Below are 23563 nucleotides of genomic sequence, written 5' to 3'. Positions count from 1 at the left end.
AAGATTTATATAGGTGTTGCTGATTTTTTGTTTGTTTTTTTTTAGTAAGAAGTCTTAAAATATTGATGCACTTAGGTATAATGCTCTTTTTGAGTTCAATTGAAGTTCATCTGCTGAAAGTGACGTAAATAGCACTCTCCAAATGCGAACGTGGAAATGGCGCGAAAAACGAACGATTTCTAGCTTAGAAAGTGGACTTTAATTTTTAGATTTCCCAGCGGAAGAAAAACTTTACTTATTGATCCAGTTTTCTCAAGTTGGGTTCATGTTATCAAAAAAGCGCCAATCATAAATTGTTCTAGAAATTCAAAGAGCTCAAAGGGCATCTACTATTTTTTTTTTTGAATTTCGAAAGTTGAAATTTTTTTAAGAGAGTCAGTGTTTTTTTTATATTTACATGCGTTCATTACTCTCTTTACCAATCTTCGATTGGCTATGTTTTGAGCAGAAGTTATGCAAAAAGCGCTGATTAAATTTTCTAAAAAAGGATAATTTGCAAATTGTTAACTAAGAGTCGATGAACGTAGTGTAGACTCTTGCATAGGTCGTGATGATTTCTTTTCGGCCAACTCTTAGATTTTGTTGAGGCTCAAGCTTAATTTTTCGTGGTTTGACTTATGTCAGATTCCCCATCGAAATTAAAATTTAACTTATTGCTCCAGTTTTCTCAAATTGGGTTAGTTTTATCAAAATAAAAGCTAGTCATAAGTTTTTCGAGATACTAAAAGAGCTTCAAGGCCGTATATTTTTTCGAAAATCGGAACTAAAAGAGTTTTCAAAAAAAAAACATCCATTTTATTTTGCTTACATGCGTTCATTTACTCTTTTCCTACTGTCTGCTGGCTATGTTTACACATTTGACAACACCGGATAACTCGTAAATAGACAACTGGCAAAATCTTATTTAAGACTGTTTTTCCTAAATTCTTCAGCCTTATGTAGGTGTTAAAACTGAGCAACAGCTTTAGCCTACGTTTTTGTTGCAGTTGCGACGAGCAAGCGTTATCATATCACATCAAAGGATGATCTAGATTTTTCTCGAGGGAGAGAAGGAAGGTTGATTTTTCAAAAAATATATATTTTTAAGCTCGACCAAATTGATTTTTAAAGACAAGCGCTATTTTGATCAAAATCTGCTCTGCAGGCAAATATCATAGAGAGTCTATTATAGAGAGTCCCAGAGCATTATTAAAGACCCCTATTTTGATCAAATTTTCTGCTCTGCAGGCAAACACTTTAGAGGGTCTAATTTGACCAAATTTCCAGCCCCGCAGCCAAAATTTTTGTTCGCTTGCAATGCTATGTTACTATGCTTGTATTGTCACAAGTTCCGTTCAAAAACGAAACTAAAATTTCCCATCTTTTGGGTTTAAATTTTGGGTCCGAGTTTCGCAAAACAAATAAAATCAAATTTTCTGGCAAAAAACGGTTCTTGTCGCTTGAGAACAATTCCTTCAAAGTTTCAGATTTTATTCATGTCCGGCTAATTCAAATAAGCCACTTAATATTAAATGATTGTTTTTAAACAGTGTATTTGAGACAGCGTCCTTTTCACCTGGTGTATTAAAAGCTAATTTATCATGTTTTAAAATAAATTTATACTGTAATCACTGTGGTCAGGATTTTATTTGCTATTTGCACAGCAATTGGATGGTTTTTATTTGTTTTTTTAAGTATTTTTTGCTTGAAAAGAGCATCTTCAAATGTTTTAGGTTTGTGACGTACGGCAATGACGAGGAAGCTCTACAAATGAAAACGTTAATGGACGAGGGAAAAGTGGAGTATTTGGGCAGCAAACTGAGTGCAAATTATGCGTTTGAAAAAGACCCGTTAGTTTTATTTCCATTATTTTCAAACACTTACTTTTGCTGATTTTCAAAGCAATGAAAAATGTTATCAATTAAATTGTTTCTAGCGTACTTATCAGGTAAAAGATTGCAGAAAATATGCTTTGCATACTATTAATGGCATGAGTTAATTGTATTTTGAAATTGGCTGTTGTCATTAACACAGTTAACCAGTAAAGTAAGAAATTAACTGGTTACAGAAAAAAATATTCAATTTTTATGCATTTGCACTGAATGTTGTGTTTTATGGCGGATTTAATTATTATTCGTTTGCAGGTCAAAGGCGCTTGCGGCTATCAAATTGAGGTTTGTTGGTAGAGGGCACCGATTGGTTTTCATGACAGTACATAAATGGCTGAAGTCATGTATAGTTTCTATAGCTCGTTTAGTTAAACCATTAAATTTCCTTGTGAAGTAAATTTGCCCTCACGAATACAAAATTGTAGTCGGCGCAAAAATCGGATTTTAGTTTCCAGGTTTTGTCAGAGTTTTTACGATTTTCAAACCACATGAAATAAAGTAACAATAAACTCAACTTTGATTGGACTCCGTTTATTTTACGTTATTTTAGACACGACCAATTTTCTTACTGCAAATTTTTGCCCAATTTATTTGCCTTTTCTTAGCATAAAAAAACAGCCGACAGACAGTTGGAAAAGAGTCACTGAACGCAAGGAAACAAAAAAAAACTTAAAAAAATAGATGGCCTGAAGGCTTTTTGAATTTCTAGAACAATATATGATTGACATTTTTTCGATAAATTTAAATCAATTTGAGAAAACTGGATTGTTAGGTAAAAATTTTATTCCGCTGGGGAATCTGAAAGTTAAACTAAGTTTCGAAACTAAAAATCAATCACGTTTTTCGCGCCATTTCAGCTTTCATAACTGGAGAGTGCATTTTGCATATCTTCTAGCAAATGAACTTTAATTAAACTCATAAAGAGCATATATACCTAAGGGCATTCACATATGCATTTATAAAAATGAACAAGAACTCAAGAACCTTATATCATTCACCCATTCACTGCCGAATCAATATTCCTATAAAACTAGCCTAATTTGCCCACAATGACAGAATAGGTAGTTTGCACAAAACGAAGTTGCACTATGCATACAAGCAAAACCGAGAAAGCTTATGAACCTCCACAAGCGTTAATAACTGCGCCACAAAGCAAGACTTAAGCCTGAATGATTTTCAATACAAAAACAGCCAACAGACAGTTGTAAAAGAGTCAATGAACGCAAGTAAATAGAAAAAACGGCCTTATTTTTTTGAAAATAAATCTTAAGTATCAAATTTCAAAAAAGGATGGCCTTAAAGCTCACCGTAGAGGTAAGGTAGAAGACCCGAAACAATTAGAGGGGTCGAACCTGGGCGGGTCGGATGCTTTTAATGAACTTTTTTGTATACTAATTAAAATGGGTCCGCTCTATAAATTGAGGCATGTTAGTTGGTAATTTTTTTTTCAAATTGACTGGTACTGCTAATGTGGCATAATTGGCTTGCGTCACTTAGAAATTATATAGACTCATAATTGGCGTGTGTCGCTTAAGAAATTTGTAGACTCAAAGTCTTACTCATTCAGTTTTTCACAGTAGCTTTATCGATCATATTTTCTGCGTTTTTAAGCTAGTACGTCCTTATTTGTGCAGAAAAAAGCTATAGCCTTCGGAAAAGTCATGTTTGTTTATTTTTGGGACCGTTTTTTGGAAACTTTTTGACTTTACAGAAAAACTACCCTGCCAAATCAGATCAACAGTTCAGTCGAAGAAACAGGTGGCGAGAATTTTCATGCAGAGTGTTCATTTTTGTCGATTTACCGGCTTTCTGTTTTGTATCACAAGGAATGCGAAGCTCAGCTCCGCCTCTTTGTCCAATTTTTTTCAGGCTTTTTTCTTTTTTGGGCTAATTTGGCTGCTTGTTTGGCAAAGTTTATCTCTGCCTTGGTATCAAAAAGCTTGAAAGATCCTTTAAAATAAAAAAAAATAGATTGAATAATTTTACTTCCATCCTTGTTGTTATAAAGCGTCAATCATATTTATAGACATTCAAAATGATGAATTATTCTTCCAAAAATCTTAAAGTTTTTTTTCTGATTTTCCTGAGGCTTTTCCAACATTGGCCTTGTTTTTAATTTCCAATGGAAAACTGAGTCGTTTTTGACTTATTTGTGATCAATAGCATTTTAAAGAATTAATGAATGCAGTGAAGACTATTGTATAGGTCTTGATGATATTTGTAGTTTTTTCAGGAAAAAAGGGTTGTAAAATTTTCACGCTTAATTTGATTTTTCGCGGTTTGATATTTGATTTTTTTTTTAAAGTTTAGTCAGTTTATTTCCATTGTTAAAAGGAAGGCAAACTCCTCTATCGAACAGCAAAATGTTATAAGAATCTTATTAAGAGTCGGTGAATGTAGTTCAGACTCTTATATAGGTCGTGATCATTCTTTTCAGGAGAATTATAAAATTTGTTCAGGCTCAAGTTTAATTTCTCGCGATTTGATTTTTGATTTGCTTAGTTCTGTTCATTTGCTTGAAGGGAAGGCAAGCTCCACTATTGAACAGCAAAACTGTAAGAGTCACGAAAAACTTGATCGATTTCTTATTTTAAACGTGGATTTAAATTTTCAAATTTCCCAGCGGAAGAAGATCATTTTCTATTGATCCAGCTTTCTCATAGTCATAGTTATTTATCAAAAAGTGTCAGCCATAAATAGTTCTTGAAATTACAAGAGCTTAAAAGTCACATTTTTTTTTGCTTCAAAAGTTGAGGCTTTAAAAAAAGAGTCAGTTTTTTTGTTTCATTGCGTTCATTGACTTTTTTCTAACTCTTCTGGCTACGTTTTCCACTGTCTTTTGATATGTTGTTTTAAAAAAATTTTGAATACTTCGATTTTTTTTAATTATGGTTGTATCTCAACTTCATTTATCAAATTGAGCTGTCCCAGAAATTTACTGAAACTAGGTGAAAAAAGGTTTGTGCTTTTGTTTTCTAAAGTGGTTTCATTTAAGGTTTCCACGTGGAATGCTTACAGCCGTGAAGCTTATGAGTAGCTTTGTTAAATGGCGAATTCTCCTCGTTCTGAGCTGAAATTTAAATTTTTGGATCAAGAATTCAATGGGTACAGTGAGAGGTTCGATTTTGCGGAGGCTGATCAAAAGAATTGGATTTTGTAATTGCAAGACCCTACTAAGCGTCAATCAACGAAGTGAAAAAGTCAAATTGTATTTTTCTGGGTTTAATTTTTTTTAAATTCGATTTTATCTGAAGTTTATTTTGCTATATGCAAGGAAAAAAATGTTCTCACGTGACGAAAATATGAATGAGGTAGTTCCAAAAATGGACAATCAGAATGCCTGTGGTTTTCTTATGTTGTGTTACTTTTGTGAAAAATTGTAAATCGTAGTTTGTCGAAGATCAAAGGTTTTATTATGATATCTATTTTTCGAATTTCAAATCATTTTTTTCGGTTTTCTTGACTTCAATGTCTTTTTTTCCAACTTGCCGTAGTTCAGACCATTTTATAGGTCGCGATGATTTTTTTTTTTCAGGAAAAGTCAGACTTAGCATTACTTTTTTGCGGTTTGACTTATGATTTCTTTCTCAAGTTCAGTTCCATTTCATAGTTAAAAGAAAGGCGAATTCCACTATCGAACAGCGAAAGTGTTGAGGTCACAGAAAATGTGATCGACTTCTGGTTTCGAAAATGGAATTTAATCATCGGATTTCCTACCTATGAAGACAGTGTTCATAAATTGGGTTAATTTTATCAAATAAGTGTCAATCATTAGTTTTTCTAAAAATTCGAAGAGCTTTAAGGCCATCCTTTTTTTGAAATGCGATACTTAAGATTTATTTTCAAAGAATTAAGGCCGTTTTTTCTATTTACTTGCGTTCATTGACTCTTTTACAACTGTCTGTGGCTATGTTTTTGAATTGAAAATCATTCATGCTCAAGTCTTGCTTTGTGGCGCAGTTATTAACGCTTGTGGAGTTTAATAAGTTTTCTCGGTTCCAGTTTACAGTTCTTTTTGCTTGTGTATGCATAGTGCAGCTTTGTTTTCTGCAATTTACCCATTCTGTAATTGGACAATTTAGGTTAGTTTTATTACGCTTGCGATTAGCAAGCGTTATCAAACTGGAATATAGACTTTTTTGGGCTAACAACTTGTTTAGCAGAACCACTTTTATCTTGGTTCATAATGAATTGAAACTTCTATGCGTTCACGGCCAACGTAGCTTGGAGGTAACGAATATGCCTGGAACATCAAAGGTGCTAATTTTTTTTGTAATATTTCCTATTGTGATCGATTTACTCATACAATTTGTAACATTGTATTTCCTTTGTTTTTTTGTTTTGCTTAAAAAAAGTTCCTTGTCCCAAATTGTCTCCTTTTTTATCGGCTTAATGACCTAATTTTGGGTGGTTTCAAGAAAAAGACAACTTTAAAAATCCCCTCCGCACTGTTAGTTGTATGTTTACCAATCGGTTTGTTGAAATTTATTACTTCTTACTCCTTTATGAACTCTTACGTCTTTTTACTTGACCCCTCTGTCTACAGCCTTCGAAAAAGTCTGTGGTGGAACATTTGAACCATATTTTTAATTTTTTTTGTTTTTTCGAAAAATACACCTCAAACCTGAGTTTTTGGTTTGAATGAATACAACAGTTTCGAAAAACTCCTCGCATGAGCGGCTACATTTTTTTACACATAAAGTTATGGCCCTCGGAAAAGTCAAAATTTTGATTTTGTCACCGTTTCTTAAACTTTTAGAATATTTTCGGAAATTACCCTACCATATTTGAGAATTCAAACAATGGGTTGCTGGAAGCTCATTTGCTTAAGCGACTTCTCTAAAAGACAATTGTTTTTATCTAGACATACGAAAATTTTGGTTCACATAGTTTTTTCAACGTATACTTTTTTTCGACTTATGTTTTTTTGTTTATGTTGTATTGCAAGTGTATTTATGCATTTACGAATGCGCTTAGATTTATATGCACTTTTTGCATTCAATTCATTTGCGTTAAGTTAGGTAAGTTGTACTCTCCGAACACTAGCTTAGAAATAGTGCGAAAAAACGTGAACGAATTTTAGTTTTGAAAGTGGAATTCTACTTTTGAGATTTCACAGCGGAATAAAAGTTTTACCTGTTAATCACTTTTTCTCACATAGAAATAATTTGACGAAAAAATCTTGAATTCTTCTTGAAATTTCAAGAGAATTAAGGCCATACTTTTTTTGAAATTTGAAAACTGAAGTTTTTTTTCAAAATTAGGTCGGTTTTTTTGTTTTGCGTTTTTTTACTCTTTTCTAACAGTCTGTTGGCTATTCTTGTAGAGCAGTTTTCTAATTGAATAAGCCTTTTATTTACAAGGGATCGCTGTTTTTGCTGGGTGCCAGTTCCAGTATTTATTAATTCCCTAATCTTTTGTCGGAGTTGCAATTAGGCATTCTGTGTTTCTGAGCTAAGTGAGATATTTCAAGTACGGTGGTGTGTCTGAACGTTTATGCACGGTATTTTAAATTAGTGGTTAGGTAGTTAATTGAATTTCCCGAGAACGAAGTTGAAATAGTGAGAGCAATCGCTTTTTAAACGCGCTTTAAGACGACGTAATTGATTTTGAAAATTGAAATTAAAAAAAATGTGCTTTGTTTTTCATTAATTTTTGTTGAACCATTTAGTTATCAGTTCATCTTTGGCCAAGTTCATGATGTTTAGTTTTCACTCTGTTTAGCCGAAAACTTGCTTTAAATTTTTAGGAATCAAGCTACCAGAACTGCAAACAAACCCCATCCGCAATCAAACAACTCTCAGATCCTTCCTAGTCGACCAAACTTCAACAATGTTTCACCTCAAGTTCCAAAACAACCCCAACAACAAAACTATATCAGTGGATATGGACCAGGAGGGAGCAGAACTAGACCGGTGTCAAGTATGATCAGACAGGGTCCACAACAGTCGAATGACAGTCTAGGTGGAAACTCCTCGATGACGGGTTCCAGTGTAACCATTGTCCCAAATGGGCAACAGAACCAAAGTGGTCGGGCGCCAAGACCAAATTCGACTGGATTCTCGGATAAGCAAGCGATGGTATACTTGGAACCAGAGGTCACAAAAGAAGACATTCAAGATATCTTCTCAAAATTTGGAGAACTTAAGTATACATACGTGACCCAACCGAAACCAGGAAAGACACATATAATGGGATTTATTGGGTACAAGCGTCCGGAGGGGTTGACCCGCATGTGGACAGAAACTAATAGAGTGGTCAATATTAAAGGGACAGATTATCAAGTCAAACCAGCGTTCCACAAGGATGACAGTGTTCTGGAGAAAGTCGACAAGGTTGGTGATCGCTTTCACTGATAAACGAGTGAAATAAATGCTTTAAAACTTTTTGAAACGTGCTTTTTTTATGAACAATTGAATGATGTTAAAAACCTCGATGTGCAAAAGTAGTTCTATTAATTTCAGTTTTACGTATGTTAACGATTGCGATAAGCAAGTATTGTCAAATCAGATTTTGAGGCAAACAAAATGTCTAACAGATTCAGCGAATTATTTGCAGACGGTCATTCTAGACGTGACATAGTCCTTGCATTCGAGTCACTCCATGTACTTGAATTTTTTGCCAACTGCAAGTTTTCTGCTTTATAAAAATCTTAATATTATGTGTGTCTGCTTACTTTTTGCCGGCTTAGTTTGCACAGGCAGCCTTTTTCTTCGAGGTTTTCTATTTTTACGCTTTTGATTAGCAAGCGTTATCAAACTTGAATATAGTGAATGTCGAGAATCAGCAAACGTTCGAATCCGAGACCAAGCCGGTTTTTTTTTACCAAGCCGATGAACGTAGTTAAGACTCTTATATAGGTAGTGAATATATATTTTTTTCGTTTTCTTTACAGGAAATCGGATTCGAAAATTTATTCAGGCTGAAATATACTTTTTGCGGTATGACTTCTGAACTGTACTCATCTGGACTTCTGGTGGTACCTTGATTCATAATGATATCAAATTTCATAGTGTATCATGCATACTTAGCCTGGAGGTAATGAATACGCCTGAGGGGCACTAGTCCTGGGCTCGAATCTGACAGGGGTTCGAATATTCCGGTTCAAAAAAATTTGGCCAATTATTTGTCTGCTTATGGTTTTTCGGCTCAGTTGCCACATCTAGGAATCGTTTTTTTTGCTGATAAACTTTTTCACTGCAGTTGCTGTAAGTATTTAAGCGTTTGAAAAGTCCGGCCGAATCGAAACATGTTTTTTTTTACATTGGTTGTAAGTTTACTATCTCGATATGTAAAAATTTCATTTTTTTTTCATTTTTTGGCTTAGCGGCTTAATAAGTTTCGGTTTAATTTATATCGACCTAGTGGGCTCCTGTTGCTTCGTTTTGGAATGAAAAAATTTTTGCGTGCGTGCGTGTGTTCTGAGAAGAAAAAGAAAGTAATTTTTTTATTAGTTTAGAATTTATTGTGAATTCTTTTTGTTGTGAAAGATTTCTGCTCAGATATTTTCGGCTTTGCTTCCGCTTGGTTATTATAAGTTCAAATTCAATCAACTATCTTGCGTAGAGGTAACCCAATTGCTTGAGACCGCAAGGAGTTGCGGCTCGAAACCTGCCGGGACCTATTTTTTCGGACTATTGTCCGAAAATAAAAACAGATTTTCGGGCTATCAGTTTTCTTCCGAGTTGCTTTAACCACCATGCTTAAGACGACAGTGCCCGGAAGTTCGATTTCAGTCCAAACCTGTTTTTTTTGTAAAGAGAAAGTTTTCGGTTAATTTAGATATCATTGTCGGTTTGCTTATTTTTGTTGGCTTTGTTCCGCAAAAATGTTTTTTTTTTTTCAAAAAAATTACTTTTCTTTCTAGCATTCCGAAAAGTCTTTGTAAATTTTCTCATGATGCAGGCATTTTTTTCCAGATCTTGTGCTTTTGTTGCAAATTTTTATTGAAAACCACGAATTTTTTAAGCTTTTTCCAATTTTTTTATTTAAATTTTAATAGCTGTCATCCATATTTGTATCGCAAGTGGAGCGAAGCTCAGCTTCGCCTTTTTGGAGAATACCACATCTAGCCTTTGTAATAGTACAGTTGACTGACTTCTAAAATTTTAACGCTTGTGCTTAAAAGTTTCCGTTTGTAATTGCTTACAATAAACGGGCATCTATTCAAGATTTGTCTGTTCAGTAAACGCTCGTATAATTTTATCTCTACTTATTTAATGCTGGCGATCGTGCTTCTCGACGATTGATAATATATGCATATAATCTGCTAAATTACAGCGATGTTGAGGACATTAATACAGGCTATAGTAATTTCGATACCATCCGAAATATATTGATGTCCTATGCTCAAAATTAGAATTATTTGCTTGGATCATTTTTGGAGCAGGTCATTGATTATCTTTTGTTTCCTTTTTAGTTTTGCTCGTGTTTCTGGAGTGCAACTTCAGTTGATTTTTTTGTTTTTACGTAGTTTGATGTCATATAAGGATGGAATATTTGTGCTCAGTGTTTTTTCTTTAGACAAGTTTCGGCTTTACCATCTCGAAGCCATTGACGCATTCAGTTCCTTTTTATAAAAATATTGTACTTGTGATTATGAGTCGCTGAACGTAGTTCAGGCTCTCATATAGGTCGTTTTTTTCTTTCCTTTTTTTGAGGAAAAATCTTAAAATTTGTTCACGCTTGATTGCGGTTTGACTTTTGATTTTTCTTAAATTCTGTTCATATCCTGTTCTCAATTATTATTAATTTTTAAAAATCTGAAATTCCCAACCCTCCCTGTAGTTAGGTCCTGCCAGAGTACTCTCAAGGATTGCGAATCTTGCCTCCAAATATGACTGCTCAAATCCTTGTAGTTTTCGAGATATGATGTTTTTTGAGATTTTTTCAAAAATTTTCAGAAAATTTTAATTTATTGTTTTTCCAAATTTGAAATTCCCAGCTTTGTAGTTGGGTGCTGTCAGAGTACTCTAAGGAGTTACAAATCTTGCCTCCAAATCTGACTGTTCAAATCCTTGTAGTTTTCGAGATATGACGTTTTTTGTGATTTTTTCAAAAATTTTCAGAAAGTTCAAATTTATTATTTTTCAAAATTTGAAATTCCCAACGCTATAGCTCGGTGCTGTCAGGGTACTCTAAAGATTTGCAAATCTTGCCTCCAAATATGACTGCTCAAATCCTTGTAGTTTTCGAGATATGATGTTTTTTGAGATTTTTTCAAAAATTTCCAGAAAATTTTATGAATTGTTTCTCAAAATTTGAATTTCCCAGCCTTATAGTTGGGTGCTGTCAGAGTACTCTAAGGAGTTACAAATCTTGCCTCCAAATATGACTGTTCAATTCCTTGTAGTTTTCGAGATATGGCGTTTTTTGTGATTTTTTCAAAAATTTTCAGAAAGTTCAAATTTATTGTTTCTCAAAATTTGAATTTCCCAGCCTTATAGTTGGGTGCTGTCAGAGTACTCTAAGGAGTTACAAATCTTGCCTCCAAATATGACTGTTCAAATCCTTGTAGTTTTCGAGATATGTTTTTTATGATTTTTTTCAAAATTTTTTTAGAAAACTTATTAATTTTTTTTCACAAAATCTGAAATTCCCAACCCTGTAGTTGTGTCCTGTCAGAGTACTCTCAAATATTACGAGTCTTGCCTCCAAATATGACTGCTCATTTCCTTGTACTTTTCGAGATATGACGTTTTTTGTGATTTTTTCAAAAAAAAATTTAGAAACTTAAATTAATTATTTTTCTCTAAAATTTTGAAGTTTCACAGCCTTGTAGTTGGGTGCTGTCAGAGTACTCTCAAATATTACGAGTCTTGCGTCCAAATATGATTGCTCAATTCCTTGTAGTTTTCGAGATATGGCGTTTTTTGTGATTTTTTCAAAAATTTTCAGAAAGTTCAAATTTATTATGTTTCAAAATTTGAAATTCCCAACGCTATAGTTCGGTGCTGTCAGGGTACTCTAAGGAGTTACAAATCTTGCCTCCAAATATGACTGTTCAAATCCTTGTAGTTTTCGAGATATGACGTTTTTTGTGATTTTTTCAAAATTTTTTTAGAAAACGTATTAATTTTTTTTCACAAAATCTGAAATTCCCAACCCTGTAGTTGTGTCCTGTCAGAGTACTCTCAAATATTACGAGTCTTGCCTCCAAATATGACTGCTCATTTCCTTGTAGTTTTTGAGATATGGCGTTTTTTGTGATTTTTTCAAAAATTTTCAGAAAGTTTAAATTTATTATTTTTCAAAATTTGAAATTCCCAACGCTATAGTTCGGTGCTGTCAGGGTACTCTAAAGAGTTGCAAATCTTGCCTCCAAATATGACTGCTCAATTCCTTGTAGTTTTCGAGATATGGCGTTTTTTGTGATTCAGAAAGTTCAAATTTATTTTTTTTCAGAATTTGAAATTCCCAACGCTATAGTTCGGTGCTGTCAGGGTACTCTAAGGAGTTACAAATCTTGCCTCCAAATATGACTGTTCAAATCCTTGTAGTTTTCGAGATATGACGTTTTTTGTGATTTTTTCAAAATTTTTTTAGAAAACGTATTAATTTTTTTTCACAAAATCTGAAATTCCCAACCCTGTAGTTGTGTCCTGTCAGAGTACTCTCAAATATTACGAGTCTTGCCTCCAAATATGACTGCTCATTTCCTTGTAGTTTTTGAGATATGGCGTTTTTTGTGATTTTTTCAAAAATTTTCAGAAAGTTTAAATTTATTATTTTTCAAAATTTGAAATTCCCAACGCTATAGTTCGGTGCTGTCAGGGTACTCTAAAGAGTTGCAAATCTTGCCTCCAAATATGACTGCTCAAATCCTTGTAGTTTTCGAGATATGATGTTTTTTGAGATTTTTTCAAAAATTTTCAGAAAATTTTTTTAATTGTTTCTCAGAATTTGAATTTCCCAGCCTTATAGTTGGGTGCTGTCAGAGTACTCTAAAGAGTTACAAATCTTGCCTCCAAATATGACTGTTCAAATACTTGTACTTTTCGAGATATGACGTTTTTTGTGATTTTTTCAAAAAAAAAATTTAGAAACTTATATTAATTTTTTTTCTCTAAAATTGTGAAATTCCCAGCCTTGTAGTTGGGTGCTGTCAGAGTACTCTCAAATATTACGAGTCTTGCCTCCAAATATGACTGCTCAAATCCTTGTAGTTTTCGAGATATGATGTTTTTTGAGATTTTTTCAAAAATTTTTAGAAAATTTTATGAATTGTTTCTCAAAATTTGAATTTCCCAGCCTTATAGTTGGGTGCTGTCAGAGTACTCTCAAATATTACGAGTCTTGCCTCCAAATATGATTGCTCAATTCCTTGTAGTTTTCGAGATATGGCGTTTTTTGTGATTCAGAAAGTTCAAATTTATTTTTTTTCAAAATTTGAAATTCCCAACGCTATAGTTCGGTGCTGTCAGGGTACTCTAAAGAGTTGCAAATCTTGCCTCCAAATATGACTGCTCAAATCCTTGTAGTTTTCGAGATATGATGTTTTTTGAGATTTTTTCAAAAATTTCCAGAAAATTTTATTAATTGTTTCTCAAAATTTGAATTTCCCAGCCTTATAGTTGGGTGCTGTCAGAGTACTCTAAGGAGTTACAAATCTTGCCTCCAAATATGACTGTTCAATTCCTTGTAGTTTTCGAGATATGGCGTTTTTTGTGATTTTTTCAAAAATTTTCAGAAAGTTCAAATTTATTGTTTCTCAAAATTTGAATTTCCCAGCCTTATAGTTGGGTGCTGTCAGAGTACTCTAAGGAGTTACAAATCTTGCCTCCAAATATGACTGTTCAAATCCTTGTAGTTTTCGAGATATGTTTTTTATGATTTTTTTCAAATTTTTTTTAGAAAACTTATTAATTTTTTTTCACAAAATCTGAAGTTCCCAACCCTGTAGTTGTGTCCTGTCAGAGTACTCTCAAATATTACGAGTCTTGCCTCCAAATTTGACTGCTCATTTCCTTGTAGTTCTTGAGATATGGCGTTTTTTGTGATTTTTTCAAAAATTTTCAGAAAGTTAAAATTTATTATTTTTCAAAATTTGAAATTCCCAACGCTATAGTTCGGTGCTGTCAGGGTACTCTAAAGAGTTGCAAATCTTGCCTCCAAATATGACTGCTCAAATCCTTGTAGTTTTCGAGATATGATGTTTTTTGAGATTTTTTCAAAAATTTCCAGAAAATTTTATTAATTGTTTCTCAAAATTTGAATTTCCCAGCCTTATAGTTGGGTGCTGTCAGAGTACTCTAAGGAGTTACAAATCTTGCCTCCAAATATGACTGTTCAATTCCTTGTAGTTTTCGAGATATGGCGTTTTTTGTGATTTTTTCAAAAATTTTCAGAAAGTTCAAATTTATTGTTTCTCAAAATTTGAATTTCCCAGCCTTATAGTTTGGTGCTGTCAGAGTACTCTAAGGAGTTACAAATCTTGCCTCCAAATATGACTGTTCAAATCCTTGTAGTTTTCGAGATATGTTTTTTATGATTTTTTTCAAAATTTTTTTAGAAAACTTATTAATTTTTTTTCACAAAATCTGAAATTCCCAACCCTGTAGTTGTGTCCTGTCAGAGTACTCTCAAATATTACGAGTCTTGCCTCCAAATATGACTGCTCATTTCCTTGTAGTTTTTGAGATATGGCGTATTTTGTGATTTTTTCAAAAATTTTCAGAAAGTTAAAATTAATTATTTTTCAAAATTTGAAATTCCCAACGCTATAGTTCGGTGCTGTCAGGGTACTCTAAAGATTTGCAAATCTTGCCTCCAAATATGACTGCTCAAATCCTTGTAGTTTTCGAGATATGATGTTTTTTGAGATTTTTTCAAAAATTTTCAGAAAATTTTATTAATTGTTTCTCAAAATTTGAATTTCCCAGCCTTATAGTTGGGTGCTGTCAGAGTACTCTAAGGAGTTACAAATCTTGCCTCCAAATATGACTGTTCAATTCCTTGTAGTTTTCGAGATATGGCGTTTTTTGTGATTTTTTCAAAAATTTTCAGAAAGTTCAAATTTATTGTTTCTCAAAATTTGAATTTCCCAGCCTTATAGTTGGGTGCTGTCAGAGTACTCTAAGGAGTTACAAATCTTGCCTCCAAATATGACTGTTCAAATCCTTGTAGTTTTCGAGATATGTTTTTTATGATTTTTTTCAAAATTTTTTTAGAAAACTTATTAATTTTTTATCATAAAATCTGAAATTCCCAACCCTGTAGTTGTGTCCTGTCAGAGTACTCTCAAATATTACGAGTCTTGCCTCCAAATATGATTGCTCAATTCCTTGTAGTTTTCGAGATATGGCGTTTTTTGTGATTTTTTCAAAAATTTTCAGAAAGTTGAAATTTATTATTTTTCAAAATTTGAAATTCCCAACGCTATAGTTCGGTGCTGTCAGGGTACTCTAAAGAGTTGCAAATCTTGCCTCCAAATATGACTGCTCAAATTCTTGTAGTTTTCGAGATATGATGTTTTTTGAGATTTTTTCAAAAATTTCCTGAAAATTTTATTAATTGTTTCTCAAAATTTGAATTTCCCAGCCTTATAGTTGGGTGCTGTCAGAGTACTCTAAGGAGTTACAAATCTTGCCTCCAAATATGACTGTTCAATTCCTTGTAGTTTTCGAGATATGGCGTTTTTTGTGATTTTTTCAAAAATTTTCAGAAAGTTCAAATTTATTGTTTCTCAAAATTTGAATTTCCCAGCCTTATAGTTGGGTGCTGTCAGAGTACTCTAAGGAGTTACAAATCTTGCCTCCAAATATGACTGTTCAAATCCTTGTAGTTTTCGAGATATGTTTTTTATGATTTTTTTCAAAATTTTTTTAGAAAACTTATTAATTTTTTTTCACAAAATCTGAAATTCCCAACCCTGTAGTTGTGTCCTGTCAGAGTACTCTCAAATTTTACGAGTCTTGCCTCCAAATATGACTGCTCATTTCCTTGTAGTTTTTGAGATATGGCGTTTTTTGTGATTTTTTCAAAAATTTTCAGAAAGTTAAAATTTATTATTTTTCAAAATTTGAAATTCCCAACGCTATAGTTCGGTGCTGTCAGGGTACTCTAAAGAGTTGCAAATCTTGCCTCCAAATATGACTGCTCAAATCCTTGTAGTTTTCGAGATATGATGTTTTTTGAGATTTTTTCAAAAATTTCCAGAAAATTTTTTTTAATTGTTTCTCAAAATTTGAATTTCCCAGCCTTATAGTTGGGTGCTGTCAGAGTACTCTAAGGAGTTACAAATCTTGCCTCCAAATATGACTGTTCAAATCCTTGTAGTTTTCGAGATATGTTTTTTATGATTTTTTTCAAAATTTTTTTAGAAAACTTATTAATTTTTTTTCACAAAATCTGAAATTCCCAACCCTGTAGTTGTGTCCTGTCAGAGTACTCTCAAATATTACGAGTCTTGCCTCCAAATATGATTGCTCAATTCCTTGTAGTTTTCGAGATATGGCGTTTTTTGTGATTTTTTCAAAAATTTTCAGAAAGTTAAAATTTATTATTTTTCAAAATTTGAAATTCCCAACGCTATAGTTCGGTGCTGTCAGGGTACTCTAAAGAGTTGCAAATCTTGCCTCCAAATATGACTGCTCAAATCCTTGTAGTTTTCGAGATATGTTGTTTTTTGAGATTTTTTCAAAAATTTCCAGAAAATTTTATTAATTGTTTCTCAAAATTTGAATTTCCCAGCCTTATAGTTGGGTGCTGTCAGAGTACTCTAAGGAGTTACAAATCTTGCCTCCAAATATGACTGTTCAATTCCTTGTAGTTTTCGAGATATGGCGTTTTTTGTGATTTTTTCAAAAATTTTCAGAAAGTTCAAATTTATTGTTTCTCAAAATTTGAATTTCCCAGCCTTATAGTTGGGTGCTGTCATAGTACTCTAAGGAGTTACAAATCTTGCCTCCAAATATGACTGTTCAAATCCTTGTAGTTTTCGAGATATGTTTTTTATGATTTTTTTCAAAATTTTTTTAGAAAACTTATTAATTTTTTTTCACAAAATCTGAAATTCCCAACCCTGTAGTTGTGTCCTGTCAGAGTACTCTCAAATATTACGAGTCTTGCCTCCAAATATGATTGCTCAATTCCTTGTAGTTTTCGAGATATGGCGTTTTTTGTGATTTTTTCTAAAATTTTCAGAAAGTTAAAATTTATTATTTTTCAAAATTTGAAATTCCCAACGCTATAGTTCGGTGCTGTCAGGGTACTCTAAAGAGTTGCAAATCTTGCCTCCAAATATGACTGCTCAAATTCTTGTAGTTTTCGAGATATGATGTTTTTTGAGATTTTTTCAAAAATTTCCAGAAAATTTTATTAATTGTTTCTCAAAATTTGAATTTCCCAACCTTATAGTTGGGTGCTGTCAGAGTACTCTAAGGAGTTACAAATCTTGCCTCCAAATATGACTGTTCAATTCCTTGTAGTTTTCGAGATATGGCGTTTTTTGTGATTTTTTCAAAAATTTTCAGAAAGTTCAAATTTATTGTTTCTCAAAATTTGAATTTCCCAGCCTTATAGTTGGGTGCTGTCAGAGTACTCTAAGGAGTTACAAATCTTGCCTCCAAATATGACTGTTCAAATCCTTGTAGTTTTCGAGATATGTTTTTTATGATTTTTTTCAAAATTTTTTTAGAAAACTTATTAATTTTTTTTCACAAAATCTGAAATTCCCAACCCTGTAGTTGTGTCCTGTCAGAGTACTCTCAAATTTTACGAGTCTTGCCTCCAAATATGACTGCTCATTTCCTTGTAGTTTTTGAGATATGGCGTTTTTTGTGATTTTTTCAAAAATTTTCAGAAAGTTAAAATTTATTATTTTTCAAAATTTGAAATTCCCAACGCTATAGTTCGGTGCTGTCAGGGTACTCTAAAGAGTTGCAAATCTTGCCTCCAAATATGACTGCTCAAATCCTTGTAGTTTTCGAGATATGATGTTTTTTGAGATTTTTTCAAAAATTTCCAGACAATTTTATTAATTGTTTCTCAAAATTTGAATTTCCCAGCCTTATAGTTGGGTGCTGTCAGAGTACTCTAAGGAGTTACAAATCTTGCCTCCAAATATGACTGTTCAAATCCTTGTAGTTTTCGAGATATGTTTTTTATGATTTTTTTTCAAAATTTTTTTAGAAAACTTATTAATTTTTTTTCACAAAATCTGAAATTCCCAACCCTGTAGTTGTGTCCTGTCAGAGTACTCTCAAATATTACGAGTCTTGCCTCCAAATATGATTGCTCAATTCCTTGTAGTTTTCGAGATATGGCGTTTTTTGTGATTTTTTCAAAAATTTTCAGAAAGTTCAAATTTATTGTTTCTCAAAATTTGAATTTCCCAGCCTTATAGTTGGGTGCTGTCAGAGTACTCTAAGGAGTTACAAATCTTGCCTCCAAATATGACTGTTCAATTCCTTGTAGTTTTCGAGATATGGCGTTTTTTGTGATTTTTTCAAAAATTTTCAGAAAGTTCAAATTTATTGTTTCTCAAAATTTGAATTTCCCAGCCTTATAGTTGGGTGCTGTCAGAGTACTCTAAGGAGTTACAAATCTTGCCTCCAAATATGACTGTTCAAATCCTTGTAGTTTTCGAGATATGTTTTTTATGATTTTTTTCAAAATTTTTTTAGAAAACTTATTAATTTTTTTTCACAAAATCTGAAATTCCCAACCCTGTAGTTGTGTCCTGTCAGAGTACTCTCAAATATTACGAGTCTTGCCTCCAAATATGACTGCTCATTTCCTTGTAGTTTTTGAGATATGGCGTTTTTTGTGATTTTTTCAAAAATGTTCAGAAAGTTAAAATTTATTATTTTTCAAAATTTGAAATTCCGAACGCTATAGTTCGGTGCTGTCAGGGTACTCTAAAGAGTTGCAAATCTTGCCTCCAAATATGACTGCTCAAATCCTTGTAGTTTTCGAGATATGATGTTTTTTGAGATTTTTTCAAAAATTTTCGGAAAATTTTATTAATTGTTTCTCAAAATTTGAATTTCCCAGCCTTATAGTTGGGTGCTGTCAGAGTACTCTAAGGAGTTACAAATCTTGCCTCCAAATATGACTGTTCAAATACTTGTACTTTTCGAGATATGACGTTTTTTGTGATTTTTTCAAAAAAAAATTTAGAAACTTAAATTAATTATTTTTCTCTAAAATTTTGAAATTTCACAGCCTTGTAGTTGGGTGCTGTCAGAGTACTCTCAAATATTACGAGTCTTGCGTCCAAATATGATTGCTCAATTCCTTGTAGTTTTCGAGATATGGCGTTTTTTGTGATTTTTTCAAAAAATTTTTTAGAAAACTTATTAATTTTTTTTCACAAAATCTGAAATTCCCAACCCTGTAGTTGTGTCCTGTCAGAGTACTCTCAAATATTACGAGTCTTGCCTCCAAATATGACTGCTCATTTCCTTGTAGTTTTTGAGATATGGCGTTTTTTGTGATTTTTTCAAAAATTTTCAGAAAGTTCAAATTTATTATTTTTCAAAATTTGTAATTCCCAACGCTATAGTTCGGTGCTGTCAGGGTACTCTAAGGAGTTACAAATCTTGCCTCCAAATATGACTGTTCAAATACTTGTACTTTTCGAGATATGACGTTTTTTGTGATTTTTTCAAAAAAAAATTTAGAAACTTAAATTAATTATTTTTCTCTAAAATTTTGAAATTTCACAGCCTTGTAGTTGGGTGCTGTCAGAGTACTCTCAAATATTACGAGTCTTGCGTCCAAATATGATTGCTCAATTCCTTGTAGTTTTCGAGATATGGCGTTTTTTGTGATTTTTTCAAAAATTTTTTTAGAAAACTTATTAATTTTTTTTCACAAAATCTGAAATTCCCAACCCTGTAGTTGTGTCCTGTCAGAGTACTCTCAAATATTACGAGTCTTGCCTCCAAATATGACTGCTCATTTCCTTGTAGTTTTTGAGATATGGCGTTTTTTGTGATTTTTTCAAAAATTTTCAGAAAGTTCAAATTTATTTTTTTTCAAAATTTGAAATTCCCAACGCTATAGCTCGGTGCTGTCAGGGTACTCTAAAGAGTTGCAAATCTTGCCTCCAAATATGACTGCTCAAATCCTTGTAGTTTTTGAGATATGGCGTTTTTTGTGATTTTTTCAAAAATTTTCAGAAAGTTTAAATTTATTATTTTTCAAAATTTGAAATTCCCAACGCTATAGTTCGGTGCTGTCAGGGTACTCTAAAGAGTTGCAAATCTTGCCTCCAAATATGACTGCTCAATTCCTTGTAGTTTTCGAGATATGGCGTTTTTTGTGATTCAGAAAGTTCAAATTTATTTTTTTTCAGAATTTGAAATTCCCAACGCTATAGCTCGGTGCTGTCAGGGTACTCTAAAGAGTTGCAAATCTTGCCTCCAAATATGACTGCTCAAATCCTTGTAGTTTTTGAGATATGGCGTTTTTTGTGATTTTTTCAAAAATTTTCAGAAAGTTTAAATTTATTATTTTTCAAAATTTGAAATTCCCAACGCTATAGTTCGGTGCTGTCAGGGTACTCTAAAGAGTTGCAAATCTTGCCTCCAAATATGACTGCTCAAATCCTTGTAGTTTTCGAGATATGATGTTTTTTGAGATTTTTTCAAAAAATTTCAGAAAATTTTATTAATTGTTTCTCAAAATTTGAATTTCCCAGCCTTATAGTTGGGTGCTGTCAGAGTACTCTAAAGAGTTACAAATCTTGCCTCCAAATATGACTGTTCAAATACTTGTACTTTTCGAGATATGACGTTTTTTGTGATTTTTTCAAAAAAAAAAAATTTAGAAACTTATATTAATTTTTTTTCTCCAAAATTTTGAAATTCCCAGCCTTGTAGTTGGGTGCTGTCAGAGTACTCTCAAATATTACGAGTCTTGCCTCCAAATATGATTGCTCAATTCCTTGTAGTTTTCGAGATATGGCGTTTTTTGTGATTCAGAAAGTTCAAATTTATTTTTTTTCAAAATTTGAAATTCCCAACGCTATAGCTCGGTGCTGTCAGGGTACTCTAAAGAGTTGCAAATCTTGCCTCCAAATATGACTGCTCAAATCCTTGTAGTTTTTGAGATATGGCGTTTTTTGTGATTTTTTCAAAAATTTTCAGAAAGTTTAAATTTATTATTTTTCAAAATTTGAAATTCCCAACGCTATAGTTCGGTGCTGTCAGGGTACTCTAAAGAGTTGCAAATCTTGCCTCCAAATATGACTGCTCAATTCCTTGTAGTTTTCGAGATATGGCGTTTTTTGTGATTCAGAAAGTTCAAATTTATTTTTTTTCAAAATTTGAAATTCCCAACGCTATAGCTCGGTGCTGTCAGGGTACTCTAAAGAGTTGCAAATCTTGCCTCCAAATATGACTGCTCAAATCCTTGTAGTTTTTGAGATATGGCGTTTTTTGTGATTTTTTCAAAAATTTTCAGAAAGTTTAAATTTATTATTTTTCAAAATTTGAAATTCCCAACGCTATAGTTCGGTGCTGTCAGGGTACTCTAAAGAGTTGCAAATCTTGCCTCCAAATATGACTGCTCAAATCCTTGTAGTTTTCGAGATATGATGTTTTTTGAGATTTTTTCAAAAAATTTCAGAAAATTTTATTAATTGTTTCTCAAAATTTGAATTTCCCAGCCTTATAGTTGGGTGCTGTCAGAGTACTCTAAAGAGTTACAAATCTTGCCTCCAAATATGACTGTTCAAATACTTGTACTTTTCGAGATATGACGTTTTTTGTGATTTTTTCAAAAAAAAAAATTTAGAAACTTATATTAATTTTTTTTCTCTAAAATTTTGAAATTCCCAGCCTTGTAGTTGGGTGCTGTCAGAGTACTCTCAAATATTACGAGTCTTGCCTCCAAATATGATTGCTCAATTCCTTGTAGTTTTCGAGATATGGCGTTTTTTGTGATTTTTTCAAAAATTTTCAAAAGTTCAAATTTATTATTTTTCAAAATTTGAAATTCCCAACGCTATAGTTCGGTGCTGTCAGGGTACTCTAAAGATTTGCAAATCTTGCCTCCAAATATGACTGCTCAAATCCTTGTAGTTTTCGAGATATGATGTTTTTTGAGATTTTTTCAAAAATTTTTAGAAAATTTTATGAATTGTTTCTCAAAATTTGAATTTCCCAGCCTTATAGTTGGGTGCTGTCAGAGTACTCTCAAATATTACGAGTCTTGCCTCCAAATATGATTGCTCAATTCCTTGTAGTTTTCGAGATATGGCGTTTTTTGTGATTCAGAAAGTTCAAATTTATTTTTTTTCAAAATTTGAAATTCCCAACGCTATAGCTCGGTGCTGTCAGGGTACTCTAAAGAGTTGCAAATCTTGCCTCCAAATATGACTGCTCAAATCCTTGTAGTTTTCGAGATATGATGTTTTTTGAGATTTTTTCAATAATTTTCAGAAAATTTTATTAATTGTTTCTCAAAATTTGAATTTCCCAGCCTTATAGTTGGGTGCTGTCAGAGTACTCTAAGGAGTTACAAATCTTGCCTCCAAATATGACTGTTCAAATACTTTTACTTTTCGAGATATGACGTTTTTTGTGATTTTTTCAAAAAAAATTTTAGAAACTTATATTAATTTTTTTCTCTAAAATTTTGAAATTCCCAGCATTGTAGTTGGGTGCTGTCAGAGTACTCTCAAATATTACGAGTCTTGCCTCCAAATATGATTGCTCAATTCTTTGTAGTTTTCGAGATGGCGTTTTTTGTGAATTTTTCAAAAATTTTCAGAAAGTTTAAATTTATTATTTTTTAAAATTTGAAATTCCCAACGCTATAGTTCGGTGCTGTCAGGATACTCGAAAGAGTTGCAAATCTTGCCACATGCGACAGCTAAACGCGACTGCTCAAATGCTTCAAGTTTCTGAGATGTGACGTTTTTTGTTTTTTCAAAATTTCTCAAAGAACTTACCTACAAAGAAATTCGAAAAAATTGAAACTACTAACTTGATGAAGATACAACCTTATTGTCAGCGTAAATCCAAGTGTCTCAAATCTTGACTCTTAATATGAATGCTCAATTCCTTTTAGTTTCCGAGATAAGACGTTTTTTTTCGGGAAATTTAGGTTTAAAAAAATTCACAAAATTTTGGATTCCTAACCCTATAGTAGGGTCCTCTCAGTGGTTGCAAATATGGCCTCCAAATTTCTCCAGAGGCCCACTAAGTTTTCGAGGTGACGCTTTTAAAATGGGAATTAAAAAAATTAAAAGTTCGAAATTACCAACCCTGTAATTGGGTGCAGTCAGAGTACACTAAAAGTTTGCAGACGTTGTTTCCAATATTGCGGTTTTTCATGAGTTGTCGAAAATTTTCGAGGCGCCGAAGGTGCGTTAAACGCTAGTTGTATCTTCTATTGATACAATTTTCTCCAATTATGCTAATTTTATCAAAAAAATTGTGAATGATAAGTTGTTCTAGAAATTCAAAGAGTTTTGAGGCCATCTATTGTTTTCTTAAATGAATTCTGAAGATGAGATTTTTCAAAAAAAACAAGTCGGTTTTTTTTGCGATCAAGTTATGGGTGTTCACACTTGCGAAGCAAAGTGTATTAGTACGAAATTTCTTTTTTTTCCAATCTAAGTCGCAAATAAAAGTACTACTTTTGTTGGCGCTTTTGAATCGGTAGGCTGCGATCGTAGTATAATATCATATGTGCTTTGACATTTGATAAGTAAAAAGTTAACACAGCTGATGAATTTTTAA

General features: G+C 32.7%; 1 protein-coding gene across 6 annotated transcripts in view; it reads left to right on the top strand.

The window, feature by feature from the left end:
• The window catches only part of LOC134840498 (uncharacterized), a 64314-nt gene that overhangs the window by 20798 nt on the left and 19953 nt on the right, over positions 1-23563 (top strand). For 4 of the 6 annotated variants that reach the window (XM_063856337.1, XM_063856340.1, XM_063856338.1 and 1 more), the window contains 4 exons: positions 1713-1829; positions 1916-1927; positions 2124-2153; positions 7618-8203. In XM_063856337.1, coding sequence (XP_063712407.1) covers positions 1713-1829; positions 1916-1927; positions 2124-2153; positions 7618-8203 — 745 coding nt within the window. The remainder of the gene's footprint in view (positions 1-1712; positions 1830-1915; positions 1928-2123; positions 2154-7617; positions 8204-23563) is intronic. The other 2 variants (XM_063856336.1, XM_063856341.1) reach the window with 2 other exon arrangements.

This window comes from Symsagittifera roscoffensis, chromosome 2 (assembly GCF_963678635.1).
Source record: "Symsagittifera roscoffensis chromosome 2, txSymRosc1.1, whole genome shotgun sequence".
Taxonomy (NCBI): domain Eukaryota; kingdom Metazoa; phylum Xenacoelomorpha; order Acoela; family Convolutidae; genus Symsagittifera; species Symsagittifera roscoffensis.
Note: the sequence above shows the minus strand (reverse complement) of the source record. Positions and strands in the feature narration are given on the sequence as shown.